This window comes from Scatophagus argus, chromosome 1 (assembly GCF_020382885.2).
Source record: "Scatophagus argus isolate fScaArg1 chromosome 1, fScaArg1.pri, whole genome shotgun sequence".
Classification (NCBI taxonomy): domain Eukaryota; kingdom Metazoa; phylum Chordata; class Actinopteri; family Scatophagidae; genus Scatophagus; species Scatophagus argus.
Window position 1 is genome coordinate 17,347,908 of NC_058493.1, and position 19,571 is coordinate 17,367,478.

Here is a 19,571-nt window from a genome sequence, read left to right on the forward strand (position 1 = left end):
AGAATCTAATATGTCACGTCATTTGTTTCGTCGTTGAAATCTGCTTATTGATACTAGCTATTGAAACGCCTGAAAACAAAAGTAAGCGCACAAAAGAGTCCATTTGGAGACTTGTGACTGTCGTGAAAGCGGACTGCAGTATGTATTTCCACGTTTTTAGGGTAATTTTGTTTAGCTTTCACAAATGATACATAGGTTTGAAGGAAAATAAAGATTTATTTGAAACAGTGACCCAACACAGGTTATAATAGAGAAATGCGGTTTTTCAGTGTTTAATTCTAGCTAGCTGTTGTTTTCTTTTCATCCAGTGTAACAATGTAACTTTATATGGCTATCAAAATGGTAATAAAATGAAAGCACCCTGTTTCAACGGCCGAGTCGTTTTCGAAGCCATTGTAAATTAGAACCGTCGAACGTGCGTTGCCTAGCAACCACGTTGTTTTGTGAACGTTTTGTGTACTCTTGTAGGACTAGCTAGTTAGCTAGAGGGTAGCTAGCTAGCTGTCAATGACGACACATTATGCTGTTCAGTTATTTGTATTTTTGTCTTTTGATCGCATTTAGCCTTTTCCACATTAAAGTAATACCAAAGGCCATCCTTAGCGAGTAGATACTTTAAAAGAACTCAGGTTTATCAAATGAACGTCTTCACTTTCAAAATAAAAGCCTCTTCAGCGAACAGACGTTGTAACATTTTACGCGAACTTCCGGTTTCGCATTGATTTTCTGACTGACTTGACATTGTGGGGGGTGTTCACTCACGTGTACGCGCGCGCACGCTCTCCTCGGTATCTCAAACACACACACACACACACACACACACACACACACTTACCCCTTTCTCTTTTCAAAAGGCCCTTGTGAAGCAGATTGACAGGCTAGAATGAAAATGAGGCGGACGCTCGGTCACGATTTCAGTGCGTACGCGTCCTTTTGAGAAGACCTCTAAACTTGGATCATATCACCATGGGAGCTATTTGGGCTGCAAGGGACTTTTGTTTGTTTTTGCTCTTGTTAAATAGTCGCCAAAACACAGCGCTTCCAGAGATTCGAGGTGGGACTGTACTGAGTGTGTGTGCATGCGTGTGTGTTGTGTTTTCCAGTCGTGGAGAGTGCTACTTTACGCACGCTTTCAGGAGTGCGCTCTTGTTGTTTTCCAAGTGGTGACTTTTAAATTTACTTTTAATTTCTAAATGTGTGGTTCTATACAAATCACTGTCATTGTGGGAAACTTAAGTTGCACTTAAGTTGTAAGACAAACTTTGTTTTGTATGTAACTTATTCACTTTCAGGTTTTTAATTAATTAATTTATATGTTTGTTGCAAGATTTTGAAATTACCTGCTGTGGAATGCTATATCAAGTTTCTGTTTTAGTGTTTCGTGTTTGTTTTGTTGTTAAATCAGTAGTCAGCAAATCCGAGTTTTCTTGCTTGTCGTCTTTGCTACAGTCAGTTCTCACAACATATGACCAACTTAGAAGTGCAAATATGGTTAACTGTTCGACTCATGAGACCACTGAAATGTATTTTGGTAATCGTGACGATTAAGACCCCTGTGGTATTCAGCAGATCCATGTGCAGAGGGAAGCGACGGCTGTCACATTGATGCTATTTGTCAGACTACTCAAAGCTCATACAAGTGCACGTGTAAAGCAGGATTTAAAGGAGATGGAAAACACTGCGAAGGTAATGTATCTCCTTTTTTTTTTGAGCTGTTTGGTTCACATTCATATCTGGTTGCCAAAACTGTCTCAGTGTCAAAGTGGGATGACAGACTGTGGATGTTTGGCCACATGTTTGATTCTACTGTGGCCTTTGGATAGTTATACAATTGATGTTTGTAATATCAATTACATGTTTGGAATTACCACATCATAGCATTTGTTAATCTTTTGAGGCAAGGTTTCTGACTTTATACGGGGAATACATTTTGTGATATCTGTACTTATTTAATCTTCATGTTTTTCTTTCAGATATACATCATACGTGTTATTGCACTCAAGCTCTTGTTCTTACTGTTACGGCATAAAGTTTAGCATTTTAAGTTTTTGATCAGTAGGTGAACATTAATCTATGTGGTGTTCACTTCCCAGATACTGATGAATGTGACTTGGAGTATAATGGTGGCTGTGTGCATGAGTGCAACAATATACCAGGCAATTATCGCTGCACTTGTTATGACGGATTCAATTTGGCCCATGATGGACATAACTGTCTCGGTAAGAACAGCTTCAAAACGTTAAGTAAATAACCTTTTCATGATAGACAGAGAGGTTGAATCATCAGCTGTGATGGTGAAGAGTTCGCATTTGTGTGGGCTGTATGTGAAGTTTCTCACACTCGCTCAGACATTTTGTTTTTAGCCCTCTTTGCTAAACCTATTAAAAGTAGTTTAATACAAATATTTTTGTTTTTGTTCATGCAGCGTTTCAGCAGATTCAAAATGAAATTTGTCTGAAATTTGATTTTTTTTTTGAGAAAGCTTTATTTTCATGTGTTGAAAACACAGGATAAAACAGGCTTGTTTGACTGGAATAGTTAAAAGCTTATTTGTGAAAAGTCAGTTTTAAATTTAATATTTAATATATATATCATTTTCTGGAGTTTTGTAAACTCTATTAATTAAAGCAATCAATCCCATGTCCCGTAGATGTGGATGAATGCAAGTTCAACAATGGTGGGTGCCAACACACTTGTGTCAACACCATGGGCAGCTATGAGTGCCGCTGCAAAGACGGCTTCTTCCTCAGCGACAACCAGCACACATGCATCCACCGCTCTGTGGGTGAGTTACAACACACACGCTCGCTCTGTAAACAGCAGTCATACCTGCATCCATTACTGTGACAACCTCACAATTATTGAAGATGTTTTGTCACACTTCCCGCAAATTTAAATGCAATTTAAATCGTCGGAACAAACTGAAATTGTATAAAGCTTTTCGAGTTTGTATTCTTTGTGTGTGTTTGTTGATGCTTGTATCGTCAAGTTGTATTAAGCTGTGCAAAAAAAAGACAGAGAATTATGTAGCAAAGTCTCAAATGTTCACATACAAATGTAAGATTGACGGCACAATGAGGGGTGACAGGTTCAAGCTGGCTGCCGTCACTGAGCTTTTATCTGCAGCAGCGACATGCTGTGGGAAAAGGATCTCTGTGTCCCAGGGAACAAAATGAGTTAATAACTGCAACACTCGCGTCTATGTGGTCTATGTCACAGATTAGTCTCAAGTGCTTTTGTTTTGTCTTCTTGACTGAAGTCAACTTAAATGCAAGTGATTTCCACTCCATCGGGTCTTGACAACCCCTTTAAATCCTGTAGACCTATCCACTCAGCTGTGACCCATCCATATAAATGGTGCTCTTCTGTTCTTCTCATTTTACAGCTCAAAGCAATACTGAGTATGTTGTGGATGCTAGAAGAGTTTGTGGAGCATTGTTTTCAGGGAATCAACTTTCTGAGCAACTTGCTTGCACTGCTTGCAAAATTTCCTTTTCTTCTCTGCAAGTGCTGAAAATAACACTGGTGGATGTTTTAGGATTGTGAAGGCGTGAGAACAATCAGTGTCTTTGAGGGTGCCAGACTAATCTCTGAGTATGTGTGCCTTTGTGTGCAGCCGGTCAGTCACTGTAGGAGAGTTTCATTGTGTACTTCTCTCTCTATCTCAGAGGGCCTCAACTGTATGAATAAGGAGCATGGCTGCGCCCACATCTGCAAAGAGACACCCAAAGGGGGTGTAGCCTGTGAGTGTCGTCCGGGCTTTGAGCTGGCCAGGAACCAGAGAGGCTGCATCTGTACGTGCTCAACGGCACAAACTCCTCACTGCGCGCACACATACACACAGTTCACGGCTTCAAATGACGCACTGATTTCACGTCTTATGGTTGCGTGTTGTTGACCATGCAGTAACCTGTAACCATGGCAACGGAGGCTGCCAGCACACCTGCGAGGACACGGAGAACGGCCCCATATGCAGGTGTCACGTCAGATATACCCTGCAGCCCGACAAGAGGTCGTGTGTGGGTAAGCATGTTTTTTGTAGACACATGTTTAACATGTTTCTGTTTACTTCTGGTGTGTTTAATATTCTCCCCATCCATTTTTGAAACTCCACGCGAAAGCGCTTCTTAAAACTTTTAAACTAAACAACTTTCACTTTTAACTAAAGCTATGCAGCCAAACATTTTTCAACCCCCCACAACATTATTGCAAATTCTAAAGAGATCCACAAGTTTCCCAAGATGTCAAATATACACCAAATTTTTGGGGAAACGCATGGACAATGATGCACAAGGTGTCTCGAGTGTTTCATTTGGATGTAATATTGCGGCCATAAAAAAAACCCTACTAAGTCTTAGATGACGATGCATGGATTGAGGATTGCATGTTAAAACTGGTTGATAAAGTAGTCTGATTTTTCAGTGTGTTTTTCATATTTCTTGGCATCAGTCTGTCATCTCGTCCATCAGTGCTGATGGTTGGGTTTTTTTTTTATTTAAACAGAATAGGGAAGATGCAGGTATGATTCACCCATTTTGGGTGGCCTTGTGTTATTGTAATTTCACTTCAGATTATAACAAAACTAGATCTCAGGTTACGGAGCAGCTTACAGTAGGTTGCACTTTGTGTCTTTAGCACAGCAGAGTCTTGATGTATGAATGAAAAACACAGTAACTGGAAGCATTTCTTTCTGACAACTCTGCTGTTTGCCAGTGTGCATTTTTCCACACAATGTTTATGACGGATAAGGATCATATACTGGGTGATATCACTCTCTCCAGCAGCAGTGTGTGTGAGGTCCAGGCGTATCTCTGTGATGTTGTCTCCAAATTCACTTTACTTATCTGCTGTGTTATCTGACACACACCAAGCCACTACAAGCTGAATATCTCAAGTGTAAACATGCGTCCGCTTACTGAAAGGTGACCAACACCCAGAGCTTAAGTTAGTGGAAAAGTCTTGTGTTATTTAGTGGATGTAGTGGATCTGTGTACCAGTTCTTACTCTGTTAATGATGAGTCTTGTGTGTCGCAGAACGAGATGAAGCCACCACTGAGTCCTCGGACCACAACGCCACATCCTTTACTGAGGTGGACAAACGAGTTAAACGAAGACTGTTAATGGGTAATAACTGCATTCGCAACATTCAGGGCCTTACAGCGTGATGCGTGTTTTACCTGATGGTGTGCTGAGCTGCCAGGAACTACTCAGGACTGTTGCTAATGTCTAGTAAACCGATGCATTCCTCAGACTTTTGAGCAAACTGTGAAATGACTACGCACTCGCTTTCTCGCCCCCAGTTTCCTCCCTGAAAAATATGCATTTGTGACAGTGTGGTACATTTCACGTTTTCCTCACACTTTGGAAGCACAGCGTGTGAATCTTTTCTTGTGTAGTTAGTATTTATCAATTGTGTGATTCTGGGTCACTCAATACATGCAAAATATCATGTCTTTGGCTTTTTACCAAGTCCTTGTCTAGCACATGAGCTCTGTGATGCTTGTCCAGTCTTAATGACAACAATAATAATAATACTTGTATCATATGTAAGTTTCTGTTTTGAGAGCGCAATGAGCAGATAGTCAAAGTTCTCCTTTACTAATGGTCTCCAATGTGACATTGAGGAATATTGTGACATTTTTCACAAGGAGGAAGGGCCTTCACATACATTCACTTTGTGTGCTGTGATTTCAGAGACCTGTGCGGTGAACAATGGAGGCTGTGACTGTACCTGTAAAGACACATCCACAGGCGTGCGCTGCAGCTGCCCTGTCGGCTTCACGCTGCAGCCGGATGGAAAAACATGCAAAGGTCAGCCCACGAACTGCCTTCACAGAGAGCGTCGGTGTATTGAAACACTGATTTGTTGACAAGATACCATCTATTTCCCACAGATATCGACGAGTGTGAGCTTCACAACGGCGGCTGCGAACACTCCTGCAGGAACACCATCGGTAGCTTTGAGTGCAACTGCAGAAAAGGCTTCAAGCTGCTGGCAGATGAACGTTCTTGTCAAGGTAGAAATGGCCTCCTAAACTGTTTTATTCAAACTGGACAGAGAGCAATGGTTGGGACAAAATTTGAGTTGCATGAAGTTGGATGTCAGACATGCTTGTGCAGCAGCTTCTTTGAGCATCCCTTCTTATGAGGTTTAAAAGGCTTCACTTTAGATAAGGAATACTCACATTGAAGTTGTAATTTAAAAGGTCTTTAAAGGGATTTACTTTGTTTTTAACTGATCAGAAAAAATTATTTTATAGTCTCTCTGGAATTTAGCTCTGCATTTGTGTCTTATTGTCAGAGAGATGATGAGGATGATGATGATGATGATGATGATGATGAGATATGTATGCAATAGTATGACAGCAGTTCCTTTCCTGTGTCTTCATTTTTAGGCTTTTATGAAACTTTGGATCAGACTGTGCCTTTAATAACACTGACCCGATGCAAATGCAATTAAATCTTAAAGCATCTCAATGAAACGCTGCCTTCTTTTTTACCCGTTGTTTATCACTAAAAACCAGTGCTGTTTAACCTGATGTAGCACACTGTACAGGTCACATTTCACTGAGTGGGAAAATTCTGGATCAAATACGAACACGTGTCTGTGGGTGGGAAATCCCTCCTGAATATGATTGCAACTGACTGCCCTGCTATTATGTCATCTGCCTGATTTTGATTACAGATATAGATGAGTGTTTTTTCGAGCGGACATGCGATCACACATGTGTGAACTCCCCTGGTGGTTTTCAGTGTCTGTGCAACAAAGGCTACACCATGTACGGACTGGCCCACTGCGGAGGTGAGTCGGCACTGGGTGGAGGGAATTACACATAACAACCTGAGCATAGCACACAAGTGCTCTATTTAGAGAGGTGTTGGACCGAGAAGCATACAGAAGTGAACATGAGCTCAGCACGTTGCAAAAATGGACCCTGTAATTATAATAATGATTTTCCCTTTTTGTCTCAGATATAAATGAATGCAGTGTGAACAATGGCGGTTGCGAGCAGGGCTGTGAGAACACCATGGGTGGATATGAATGCTTCTGCCATCCTGGCTATAAGCTACACTGGAACAAAAAGGACTGCGTTGGTAAGCCGGTGACTCTCCGTACGTGAGAGGCATATCTTTTGAGTGCTGTTGTCCCATCTCTTTGAAAATTGTGTGACATCCCACGTTTTGGTCTAAAACATGGGGGACAAAAACAGGAGATACTTTGAATTCTGTTCTCTTTTTTTCTCTTTAATTCTCTGTCACTTGGTTTTCTCGTGCTTGTGTAAGACAAACAAAATGCTGTGATGCTGTCGGTGCTTTCAGGATGTTTGCCTCACTTTCGTGTGCCTCTTCCTCCTTGTTACAGCCAAAGGTTGTTCTTTTTTACCTTTGAGTTTTGTTGTGGTTTCTATCTAGAGGCTGAGGGTTTACCACCTGCTAACCCCCCCTCTAAACCTACCTTGAACTGTAGTAAGCAGGAGGGAGGGGACCGCTGCTTCCTGACATGCCAGTCTCAAGTTCACATCAGCAGTGGTAAGTTGGTTGAGCCTTTTCTCCTTATGGTGCAATTAAGCTGGCCTGATAACCTAGATAACCTTAGAATCTATTCAGTGAGAGTATTTCTAACTCTGTATCTGTAAGACTGCAGAGGATGTGGTTTGACTTACCATAATTTGATGTTGGGTTGGATGGGTTTGCGCAACACCTCTAAATGAAACAAGGCTGACATGCAAAACTAATGTACATATGCTAGTGCTTGCGTAACATAGGAATCAACTGTCAGTTCTGTTCTGTTCTGTACATTTTCCTGTTCTTATTATTGATCAAACAAATAAAAACATTTTGCTCCCATCCAACAATTTAGCAACCTACTGTGTTTAGGTTGCCTAAAGAATTGAACAAAAACATTTAACAAAAACCAGTAAAAGGCATGATGTGCTGCTTAAAGGCAGCCGAAAGGCTTAACTAATCCATTTAGTTGCTCACTTTGCCAATTGCACTAATTTTCCACTTGACTTTTGGTTTTCATGTTAGCTTGAAACAATGAAAAGGACGAGTGGGCTTCAGAAAATAATAAGGCTGCTTTCTGTATGTTGAACAATAAGAGCAGTGACTTCCACAGTATGTTTATCCAGTCAGATGACATGACTTCATACACCTTAGTTAAGACCCAAACCGTGTGGTACGGTGCAGGTATCACTTGATGTAGCACGGCTGAGGCGTGCTAATGGAAACGCAATCAGTCAGTAAGTCAAGCTGTTAGATCTAGTTGTGTGAACAGCCATCAGCATCAACTCTTCATGTTCCTACATGCTGTCTGTTTGCTCTCTCTGACTTGGCTTTTGTGGCCTTAACTTTTGTCCGTGTTTGGCCTGTATGCCACGGCCTCTTGTGTGTTTTCAGGTACGGAGGATTCCTACACGGTGACCTGTGGAATGCCTTTGCCTTGCCTGGCTGACGGACAAAAGAACAACAGCGGCTTGAACTGCTTAGGCGAGTACAAAACATCGCAGATTTACATCTATCTTTCTGCTCTGCCGCACAAAACAGTAACTCTGGAACAACTTGGTCTTTCCTTGTTTTCGGTTGATATGTAAGTTGTTCAAAATGATAAGGTTTTGGGTCCCTCTGTCCTGCAGGTAGAGAAATGGCCAGTGTTCCACGCATCAAGACCACAGCCACGTTTAGGTCTGGCACTGCAAAATGCAACTTAAAGCGAAGTCAGGAGAAACTCAAGCAGAGTTTAAACTCAGCACACTCAGGTACAGGGGTTGCCACACAATAACGCAACAATGCCTCCAAGCACAAGATTTAAAATTGCAGCTCTTTCTGGTTAAAAAACACTTTGGCTTTACCAAGAACTGCCAGAATCGAAAGCCACAGTCTTTAGAAGATAAAGCAGACCTGAAGGCTGATTTAAAGTAAACCAAAAACCAAAGGCAAATGTGAAAGAAATTTGTGGGGAAAGTGATGTGGTTTTGAGAGTCTTGAACGTATCAGCGCAGCACTTTGTCTGGCAGTGACAGGGGAGGATGTAATTAGCCATGCCATGCCTTTCAGTTGAGTCTGACCTAGCCATCAATCAAAGGGGGTTCCGATTGTGGGATTATTTTGCTTTGCCAAAGGGTTTTGGCATGGTCTTTTACATCCCTCACAGTCACTTAAATAAGCACATAATTGTTTCAAATAAAAGAAATTGTCACTGTAATTGTCACATAACATCCTTTTTTCAGCTCTTAGTCTACATAACAAAAGAAAATGATCAAATTAACCCCTTTTAAGGATTGTTTTAAACAGCATGTGTACAGGGTGACATTTGCTATAACCATTAAATTAGTTGCTTGTTTATTCTCTGTCGTACTGAGATTGTGTGTGTGTGTGTGTTGTTTGTCTGTATTCGTATGCTGGCGGTGGCATGGCCATCCCATGTCCACAGATAGCAGGTTCCTCTTCACTGAAAATGTCCAGTTCAGCTATGTGAGCCTGCGTTGCACCTCGTCCGGACAGCGAATGCGCAGCCGCCACGGCAGGAAAGCTGGCGAGGAGGACGGCTCCTCGATTACAGCTGAGTTTGAGCTGGATGTGAACCTAGAGGAGGTAACAGGTTGGTCTCTCTGCGCTTCCTCTCTGCCTGACTGTGACCTTTGCCTCTTCTTCTCCATCTTTCTTTTGCTGCTGTCTGTTTGTCACCGAACAAACCAAGCTGTTAAAGTATCTCCTGTTTTGACTTGGCCGTGGTGGTGGGCTCTTAGCTGGGATGCAGGGCTGAGCTGTTCGTTTTATTTCCTTGAATTATTTTTAAGTGGTGGCTTTTCCACTGACTTGATGATACCTTTGAGTGAATGTCGAGGGAAGCATGTGAACATCGGGCCAAAAAGGACAACTTGACATAGGCGTGGGAGTTGACATTTAGCTGTGGAAACAGTTGTAGTCTCAAGTGCTTCTCTCAGCAGAGAGCTGTGACCTGAACTGTGTCCGCCGACGCTCAGAAAAGAGGCTCAGGAAGACCATCAGGACCCTGAGGAAGTCTATCAACCGGGAACAGTTCCACCTTCACTTTGCTGGGTCTGATTACGAGCTCAGCAAGAGTCTGGGCCAGTCGGCAGAGCTGCCAGGACACTGTGCGGCGGGACAGGTGCTGATGGGCAGGAAATGCGGTGAGTTTGGTTGTTGTATTTGCTTGTTATTCAACAGAGAAACATGTTAAAGGTCGGCATGTACACCATTTACCGTGTCCTCGCATCACTGGTGTTGTTCATCACTACTACTGGAATCATTTAATGCTTTTCATCTCTAAAAGGGGTCAGATTCAACCACTTTTGTTACACCTAACACAGGGCAACAATGATTCTGACTAGGTCCTACACACAGACTCATAGTCATGCAATTGAAATGGTCCATGCCAGTAGGATATATTTAGACAAGCTGGTTTAATGATTGGATTTGGAGCAGGTGTTGGCCAGATGAGTGCCATATTTGGTTTGCAGACATGCCGTAATGAGCTAGTTGGAGGGCAGAGCGAGCTCACATGGAGGAACAGAGAGACTGTTGTTGGCCCTCCAAGCTGTGAGATCTTCCAGCATCTCCATGGGATAAGAGTGTAACATGAGGGCTGATGGCAGGTCTCCTTGCCTCTCGGTTGTGTTTTATATACAACCTGCGATGGAGAAAATGTTCATTAAATAGGACCGCACACTGTCAGTGTTAGGCAGCTAAAGGGTGGCATGTGTTTTCTCTGGCTGTTGGAACCATGAGCCCCTAATTTCGGGCCTCACAGTAAGTTTGCTGCCTGCTGCACACTCATCTTAATATCAGTGAGAGGAAACTGGGGCCTTTCCTCTGTTGTTATGTGTAAATATTCATTTAAATTGTGTGCTTTTTGTTCAAAACACACACATGCACATGTCTTCCACCAATTTCAAAGATGTTTGAATCCGTTGATGATGATGAAAAGAAGATGAAAGTGTCATATCTTGTCTTGTAGGTGAAGCTATAGCCATCCTGCAGTTCTCGAGATAACGGTGCATATTTGTTTGGCCCCTACGCTAACATCAAAGCGAGCTGTGCTGACACGATTCAAACCCAAACTGCTCCTGTTCATTAGTCTGTCTTTCAGTAACGCAGCTCTTAAGTGTGTTGATTCCTTAACTCCCCCGCTGCACTTTCAGGTCAACATTAAGCAGTCTATTGGCCATGGCAGGGGTGTAGACATGTAATTTGGGAGAAGTTTGGGGGTGGGGGTGTTGGGGTGGGAGGGGTGTGGGGGTGGAGGGGCTGAAAGGCATTCTTCTTAACCTCCAGCTCTTTAAAGGAGCTATATTTTTCCCCTCCTCCTCCCCCCCCTCCCGCTCTGGCTTAGCGCGGAGTGCAGTTTAGTCCTTTTCAGTTTGCCCATTCCATTGAAAACCCCATTTGGGTTTGTTCTCAGTAGCTCAGAGGGATGACAACACAGCCCCCTGTGCATTTGGAGAGAATATGCTTCAAAGCATTTCTCTTCTGACTGAGTGATATTATTGGTCGCATTGGTTTATATTCCAGAACATTGTTTCGGATCAAATAAATTGTATGGCTAATTTACTTTAGTAATTATTAGAAATATTTTGTTGTTCAGGCTTGATATGCTTTTAGTCGATATTGTCAGTGTGTGACTGGATCAGATTATATATTTATATAAACCAGGTCCAACAATGCCAATGATTCACGTATGTTGTGAATGCTGTGCGTCCACGTCTTTCTGACTGTTGTAGTCGACTTGTTTGCGTGTTTGTTTAAACATTGAAGATGTTTAGGAAGTGCTGTTGATTCAAGCTGGCAGTTTGAGTGCTGCGTCCCCCCCTGCCCCCCAGCTGAGGCCACTTTGCATGACCCCCAGCCACTAAACTGCTAAAGAGAATTGACTTCAGCCACACCATGGGAATCAATTAGCATCAGTTGTTTGGGCCTCCGCTTGATGGGCGCGAGCAGCGATTGGGCCAAGCAGAATGGGGGGATTCAGAAACCTGACCCCTTTTATTGGGTTCAGCTCCTTACCACTGTGATACCGTGGTGTTTTCCTATGTCATCAAGTAGGCAAAGACTGGGGACTTGAATAGAGGTGAAAGGTCTTTTAAACCTCTTTGGGGCCATCAATTCGAGGACTCTATAGAAGCGTTCTTTGCATTTGAAAGGCTTCAAGGTTTTTTCTCTCTTTCACTCTCACTCTCTCTCTCTTCTCTCACTGCTTCCCTCTGTCAAATAAAAGCTGTTAGAGGACAATGCAATGATGGCTCCTCATGGTCTTTCAGAATAAACAATAGGTTTCAAAAAATAAACTGCTCTTGAGAGAATTACATTTTCTTTCTTTAGAGGAAAATCGAACAATTTGCTGAGCCATGTATAATGGATCTACGTTAAAGCTTTTGTGTGTCGAGCTTTTAGAGACAGTGGTATCTCTAGTTACACACAGCTTAAAGGCTACATTGGACTGGGGCACATTTTGGGCTGAGGGCCCTGGCTTTAATTGATTTATTCTTGAGATCAGCTTCAGTTTTCAAGTCAAGTTCTAAAGACCATCACAGAGACGCAGTAATTCCCAAATTAATTACAGGCATCACTCTGAATGGGAGGAACCAAAGCAAAATGCTGCGTTGGTCCCTTTAATCAAGACTTTGCACTTTTGTGAGATAAGAGGGAAATGTTCTCTTTGATTTGCTCCTGAGATTGCTTTTAATGGATGAGATGGTGCTTATGATGGTATTAAAAGTTCCTCCCTGATAGGACATGTCAGATGCAGGGCACAAAGGCAGCTGTGCAGATGAGTTGGTGCTCTTTTGTCTCGCTCATTTCAGCTTGATTGGCTTGGTTTGCTGAAGCATTTTGAAGAACTTAATGCTGTTTTATTCCACATAAGTCTTTTCATTGTCAAGTAAGAATTAGAAAGAAATTCCTCTTACATTTTAATTAATAATCTTTCCATCACAAATTAAACACTACATTTATTATTTTTGTTGTCAAATTGTTCGTCCTTGCCATAAATGTATTATTAATGGCGGTTGTTTGTGTTTTCTTTTCCTACCTCCTCTCCCTCTTTGATTTTAATGCACAGAAAAAGACTACATTCAGCATAGTTATGTACTCTTTATTGTAGTACAAATCCGTACTTTGTTTAGTAATTAGAATCATACTATGCACTGATGAAATGACAAGCTGACAGCCATTACTCATAAGAATGTTTATGACCCAGTAAAAGTTAGTTTTATATATAACTTTTACTGCATTTTGTGAAAATTGGATCATTAACTTCACTAGGTACATTATTTCAGTTCAGCCATGAGCTAAAGCCAGCTTGGAAGGTCGATGTGATCGTCTGGCTTGGCTCGCACACACACTAAGAACACAACAATCACTTCATCTTGTGAATATTTACGGCTAGTTGTTAATCGCAAGTTGTGGTCACTGGTTTCTTTTTTAATGAGTTTCAATTTAAAGAGTGTAAAAGTTTATGAGTGCTTAATAATTCATCAATAAGCACGTTATTTTACGTTATTGTTATTGAATAAAGTGACATATTTTGTCATTGGAGGGAACTCACTCCAACGAAATTTGCTCTCTGCATTTAACCCACCCAAGTGACGTGCACACACACACAGCAAAGAATACGCATCTACCAGCAAAAACAGAACAATGGGGTCTGATAAATCATCAAACAGAAGTGATTTTGCAGGGTACAGTTTATTGTCAAACACGCAGCTGCAGAGCACACTGTGCTACGCTCAGTCAAGGTCAGACATACTTGTCATTTTTATTACCATTCAAATAAACCTCTCAAATCTGTCAGCAGATTGATAAATTGTTCTGGCTCAGCGATTGCCTTTGATGTGTTTAGGATGCTCTTCGGTGTGTTTATTCTTTTCAAGTATGCACACGGTCCTGTTTGATTACACTTGAGAGGCAGCTAATGAAGTCTGGGTTACTTTACTTTCATGGTCTTGTCATGCAGTTGAAGTGCTGTATTTACAGTGTAAATCTACAGTGCGGTTAGGACTGTTTGATTATGTGTAGCCACGGGGCATCCTGCTAAATTTGTCGATTCATGTCTGCATTTTACATTGTCTAACTCCCCTTGTTTTTGTAGACGAGTGCTCACCGACTGTGATCTGACTACTAAATTGATAAATTACAAGTTCAGACACATCACTGTGTTTTGGGTGGCCTTAACTTGAGTGTTTGTTTTTAGTTTGTAAAGAAAATGACAGATTTCTTCAGCTTAAATAATTAAAAGTATTTCAACTTAATTGCATATCAAAGTACTCTTTTTGAGAGAATAATGGATCTCTTCAGAGAACATGTTTTTTTTTCCCCCCAAACTCTCCACAGCTCTAAGACAAAACTATCAGCTGTCAGAGATGTGACAAGCAACCACATGCTTAGCAGCTCTGTGCAGAAACCTTTCAGGCTTAAGTTAAAATTTGGTATCTCTAATCAGGGATGAACCTATATGTGCATGTGTATGTGTGTGTATACAAGTAAATCATTAACCTTTCATTTAATTTGGTGTCATTCCCCACCTTTGTGTTAGTGAGCTGCAGTGTTGGGACTTACTATGACGGGGATCAGGGAAGGTGTGTGTTGTGTCCCGCTGGAACATATCAGGATGAGGAGGGACAGATGTCTTGTGAGGTCTGTCCTGGACCTGAAGGAAGAGAAGTCTCCAAGGTGGTCGGAGCTCGAAACATGTCAGAATGCGGAGGTAAGACAGTCAGGTCAAGTCACTGTGATTTATGTAACTCCAAATTAGAAATGTGCCTGCAAGGGCTTTACAATCTGTGCAGCATGTGAGACCCTTTATCATTTGATTGTTGGTTGAGATAAGGAAAACTTTAAACCTATTTGGGTATTCAGGACCCCCCCCCCCCCCCTTGCATAAAAAAAAGTAAATCATCGAACAGTTATTGTCCCAAGTTTAGGTTAATTTTGAATAAACTGGTTTGCCTTTAGTCTGCTTAACCCATATGCAAACATAATCAGGCCATATGCTTTTTTAAACAGTTCTGTCCACAATACTATTAGGAGCATTACAAGTATGAACACGTTAAAGGAATAGTTAAGAAACTGTGTTAATTAGGGAGCTTTGGAGGTGCTGGTGGGTGGATTTTGTTACCTAAGGCCAAATTTGACTTTTAGAATTTCATCATGTTGGTTACGACCATAGTTTAAATTGTATAGCCAATATTTACAGTGAAACAAAAAATTCTGACAATGCATAAGCCAATCCGAAATATAAAATGTGGAGCAAATGAACAGAAAAGTCAGTGAAGGCGCAGAAGGAGACAAAACGTACACGAAAACAGTTTTGTGAATAAGAGCCACACAGGAAGCGTTGGTGCCTTGATAAAAATCTCTCCCCGGCAGATGTTCTGCCTTGTGTAAAGCCAAAGAAGCTTGAGCTTAGATGTTGAAGATGTATTTGAATTCAAAAGGTTAACTCCTCAGTAAAAGCTGAAGGAGCCACCATGTTTTTGTCTCCTCCTGTGCTGTTATCTGAGTCACTTTGTGGCTGTATCCCAGATCCCATCTCCTCCGTCAGACTAAACAACAAGAGCCATCAGCAGACTCCCACTGGCACCCACTTTGTATTAGTCACCCAGGAGTTACGCTATGTGAAAGGTTATTTCCCTCAGACTTCTTTTGCATTAGGTTCCACTTACTCTTAGGTTTCACATGAAAAATAAAAAAAATTCAAACTAATACAAGCTGTGCAGCTAACTAAAACAATGGCTAAAAGTTTAGTAAGACAAACATAGAATTCAGTAAAAATGTTGCTGTGTCTAACAGTTCACACTCTGACTTGACTTAATGCTTGTGTGAGTTCAGGTCAGTGTTCTCCTGGTCAATACTCTCATGATGGCTTCATCCCCTGCCTGCCCTGTCCACTGGGGACGTACCAGCCGGAAGTGGGACGCACCTCCTGCTTCCCTTGTGGAGGAAACCTGGTGACCAAACGCAGTGGGGCCATTACCTTCCAGGAGTGTGAGACCAGAGGTTGGAAAGTAATCTGTGTTGTTGTTAATGCGAGGCGGAAAGCTAATCTGTAAAGTTTAGTCTTGTTTCTCACGTTTTAACACAAATGGATTAGATGGTTCTTTTCTGGAGCTGAGGAAGTCTCTGAAAACCTGTCAAACTTGATGAAATGGTTGTTTGGTTCAAAAACAGTTTTGGGGTCCTTGTTTTTTTTTCAGACATGACAATGTCTGACATGATGTTGCTGAGTGTATGGAGCTGTTTTGGGTTTTGACAAGGACTTTGCTGCCCTCTGCAGCTGTTGTATTGTCTGTACATTTTATTCTTCATGAAGCAGGGGTGTCAGTCAGTGCGAACGCCTGAGCGATGGATAATTCTAACCCTGTAATCCCCAAGCGCGCCTACATGTGTAGAATAAAAAGTGTTTCTGGTTCAAATTGGGCACTGCTCATGGGAAAAGTTTGGTTAGCTTGATGATAGTGTGTATTTATGTATACTATAATTGGATTTAAAAAGGTTTTCTGGGCACAACATGGCAGAACATTTTGACTGACGTGCAATCTTTCACATGATGCCGTTATATTCACTTACAGCCCTTTCTTGCTGCGCTTTGCTCCTGCAGTTCAGTGCTCTCCGGGACATTATTACAACACCAGCACACACCGCTGTATCCGCTGTCCCACGGGCACGTATCAAGGGGAGTTCGGGCAGAACTACTGCGTCGCCTGCCCTGGAAACACGACCACCGACTTCGATGGCTCCACAAACATCATGCAGTGCAAAAGTATGTTAGTGCACAGCAGTGTCTCTGAGACGTGTGCCCAATTACAAATTCAGTATAATTCACCTAGTTCTCTTTACAGACCGTCAGTGTGGAGGAGAGCTGGGAGACTTTACAGGCTACATTGAGTCCCCCAACTACCCGGGGAACTACCCAGCCAATGTCGAGTGCACCTGGACCATCAACCCGCCACCCAAACGCAGGATCCTTATTGTCGTCCCAGAAATCTACCTGCCTATTGAGGATGAGTGTGGAGACTACTTAGTAATGAGAAAAAGCTGTAAGTTTTGACTGCGTGTGTGTGTTTGTTTAAGTGTATCAATTAACAAATAAATCTGAGCCACCGAGAGGTAAATCATTATTTTATGTTTAAGATTTGTTTTGGTTGATTTTGATTAGGGTTTTTTTTTAAGGTTTGTGTTAGGCATGGTTAAGTTAAGTTATCACATTATTTGTCTTACTGGGATTACAACAGACTACTAGCATTTATGTTATAAGCTAATTATGCATGCCGTCCTGTGCGCTCGCATCTTCAATTCACAGCCCTCTCCAACTCTGTGACAACCTACGAGACTTGTCAGACATACGAACGTCCCATTGCTTTCACCTCCCGCTCCAAGAGGCTTTGGATACAGTTCAGGTCCAACGAGGGAAACAGCGGGAAAGGCTTCCAGGTCCCGTATGTGACGTATGATGGTAAGAAGAGAAATGTTTGATGTTATAACTTCAATGCTGCTACTTGAGCAGATCGGTTGCATCAATGAGCTGTTTAACTCATGTTTACTTATTCTCAGAGGACTACCAGGAACTGATAGAAGACATAGTTAGAGATGGAAGATTGTATGCTTCAGAGAATCACCAGGAAATTCTCAAGGTATGTAGCTGCAGATGTTTAACAAAGATCCCGAAGAGGTTTTATTTTGTTTTCTAAGTATGGACCAGAGTGAGCCAGGAATTTGGCAATTGAGACAGCCAGAGAAATATTGAAGAAACGTTTGCCAGACATATTGTTGTGTGGCACATGTTATGTCTGTTAAAACAAAAACATAATAATGTAAATAAAGAAAATAAAGTGTGCAATTATTATGTCTAAATATAGCGTAAATTTATATACTGTAATATTTTTAAATGTTTCACTTGTAGCTTTTCGGTCCTAACCAGGGAAAAATGTGACAAAACTCCACATCCTGCCTCAAAAAGTAAAAAATAACCAATCCAAAAAGACAAAAAAAACAATCATAAATAAATAAAAAGAACAAAAGGAGAAATACATATTTTTGGGGCACGTCTGCTCAGATTAGTGTTATATCCTCCGCCAGTTGATTTGTGCTTATTCAGTACTTAATTCCAGGTAGCATTTAGCGCCATCTATTGGGGACTCATGAAAACGCTTTTGCTTTCCATTAATGTAACATGTTTTCTCATCAGGACAAGAAACTCATGAAGGCGCTGTTCGACGTGCTGGCTCACCCACAGAACTTTTTCAACTACACAGCACAAGAATCAAGAGAAATGTTCCCCAAATCTTTCATCCGCTTCCTGCGATCCAAAGTCCTGAGATTCCTTCGCCCTTAAGATGGTCCAGTCGCTGTACAGTTTCTGGATATTTCATGAAAAACGTAGATTAGATACTGACCACAGTATCTGTTTTATCCACTGACCCCTTTAAGAATATTCTGTACTTATCTGTTTTCACATGGACTGATGCTAGAGTGGACTGCAACACATGATAAAACATATCCCGAAGAGAAAGTGGACAAGTCAAGCAAGTGGACTTTTTAGTTGGAGCTTTAAGAGGGAGACGTGAACAGTGGGATGTGGACTGCTTCGCTTTTGTTTTAATTAGCAACAGAAGGATTGTAATGACTTTATACCCGCCTTTAGAATTTATAGTCAGCTTCTCAGGATCTCAGGATGTTCTCAAAGTACGGGTCCGTCTTTTTGAATTTTGCTAAATACTGTACACGCCAGCGTTATCACACATTTTCTAATAGCATCAAAAAACAAATACAGTAGCTAAACAGATATATGCTGAACACAGGTGATACTGTTTATTGCGTGTTTATCTAGTTGTCACGTAGGCTACGTTCACAGGTAGAGGTTGACTGACAGAATTACTGCTAAGAGTCAGAAACAAATATAGCACAAATGTTTTCTCGGGAACATTATCACTACTAAAGAAGTAGTGGCACCACAAAAGCAATTATTCTGATGAATGTTTTGTATATGATGTAAAAAGTTTTAGATAAAACGCTAATGTATTGTAGCAGCTACATACATTTTTGACACTGTAGCATTGCTGCAATTGCTGGTGGCCCATGTATTTGATGATAAAAGGCGAGTGAATGAGTGATAAAACAAAACCTTTTCAATTTCCCCCAAACAAGTTACAGTGGCTTTGCTGCATTTATGAAACATGAACCGTTTCAGCAAAAATTACACCAGTATGCATCAGTACATTGTTTATTGTGAACTAGCGACCAAAGACAACTGTTCAGACACTGCAGACACAGAGAGAGGGAAGTGAAGTGATTTGAGAGAGTGAACGAAACAAGGTCAGAAAATAAATGAAACGTCCTGTAAAACAGAACTGAGCTATTCACCTGTCTTAGATGACACACGTATGTATATTTTTATGGTTTTGTACATCTAATATGCTGTAAATAAAGATAGGAAACCTAGTTTTTCTTTTCATTCCATTTCCATACTGTATTTATTTCTTATACAGCACCTTTAATTGTGTACGCTGCATTTCATTCACATACAAACATGTTTCATTTGTGCATGAAAAGAC

The 19,571-nt window shown here is 41.4% G+C and overlaps 1 protein-coding gene across 4 annotated transcripts; it reads left to right on the plus strand.

Annotated features, from left to right (window-relative positions):
* Positions 1-349: 349 nt before the first annotated feature.
* On the plus strand, positions 350-19,458 carry scube2 (signal peptide, CUB domain, EGF-like 2). 4 transcript variants are annotated; one of them, XM_046388048.1, is made up of 23 exons: positions 350-1,054; positions 1,567-1,686; positions 2,094-2,219; positions 2,651-2,785; positions 3,669-3,794; positions 3,907-4,023; positions 5,035-5,124; positions 5,695-5,811; positions 5,895-6,017; positions 6,686-6,802; positions 6,973-7,095; positions 7,414-7,530; positions 8,401-8,490; positions 8,637-8,759; positions 9,434-9,601; positions 9,951-10,154; positions 14,555-14,725; positions 15,850-16,017; positions 16,619-16,780; positions 16,860-17,057; positions 17,321-17,473; positions 17,572-17,651; positions 18,206-19,458. In XM_046388048.1, the coding sequence occupies exons 1-23, from the start codon at positions 967-969 to the stop codon at positions 18,350-18,352; spliced, it is 3,063 nt and encodes a 1,020-aa protein (XP_046244004.1). In that variant the 5' UTR covers positions 350-966; the 3' UTR covers positions 18,353-19,458. The 4 variants fall into 4 exon arrangements, with proteins under 4 accessions (XP_046244004.1, XP_046244005.1, XP_046243988.1 ...); XM_046388032.1 differs by having other exon boundaries at positions 352-1,054; positions 9,948-10,154; XM_046388042.1 differs by having other exon boundaries at positions 353-1,054; positions 1,570-1,686; positions 9,948-10,154.
* The last annotated feature ends 113 nt before the right edge of the window (positions 19,459-19,571 follow it).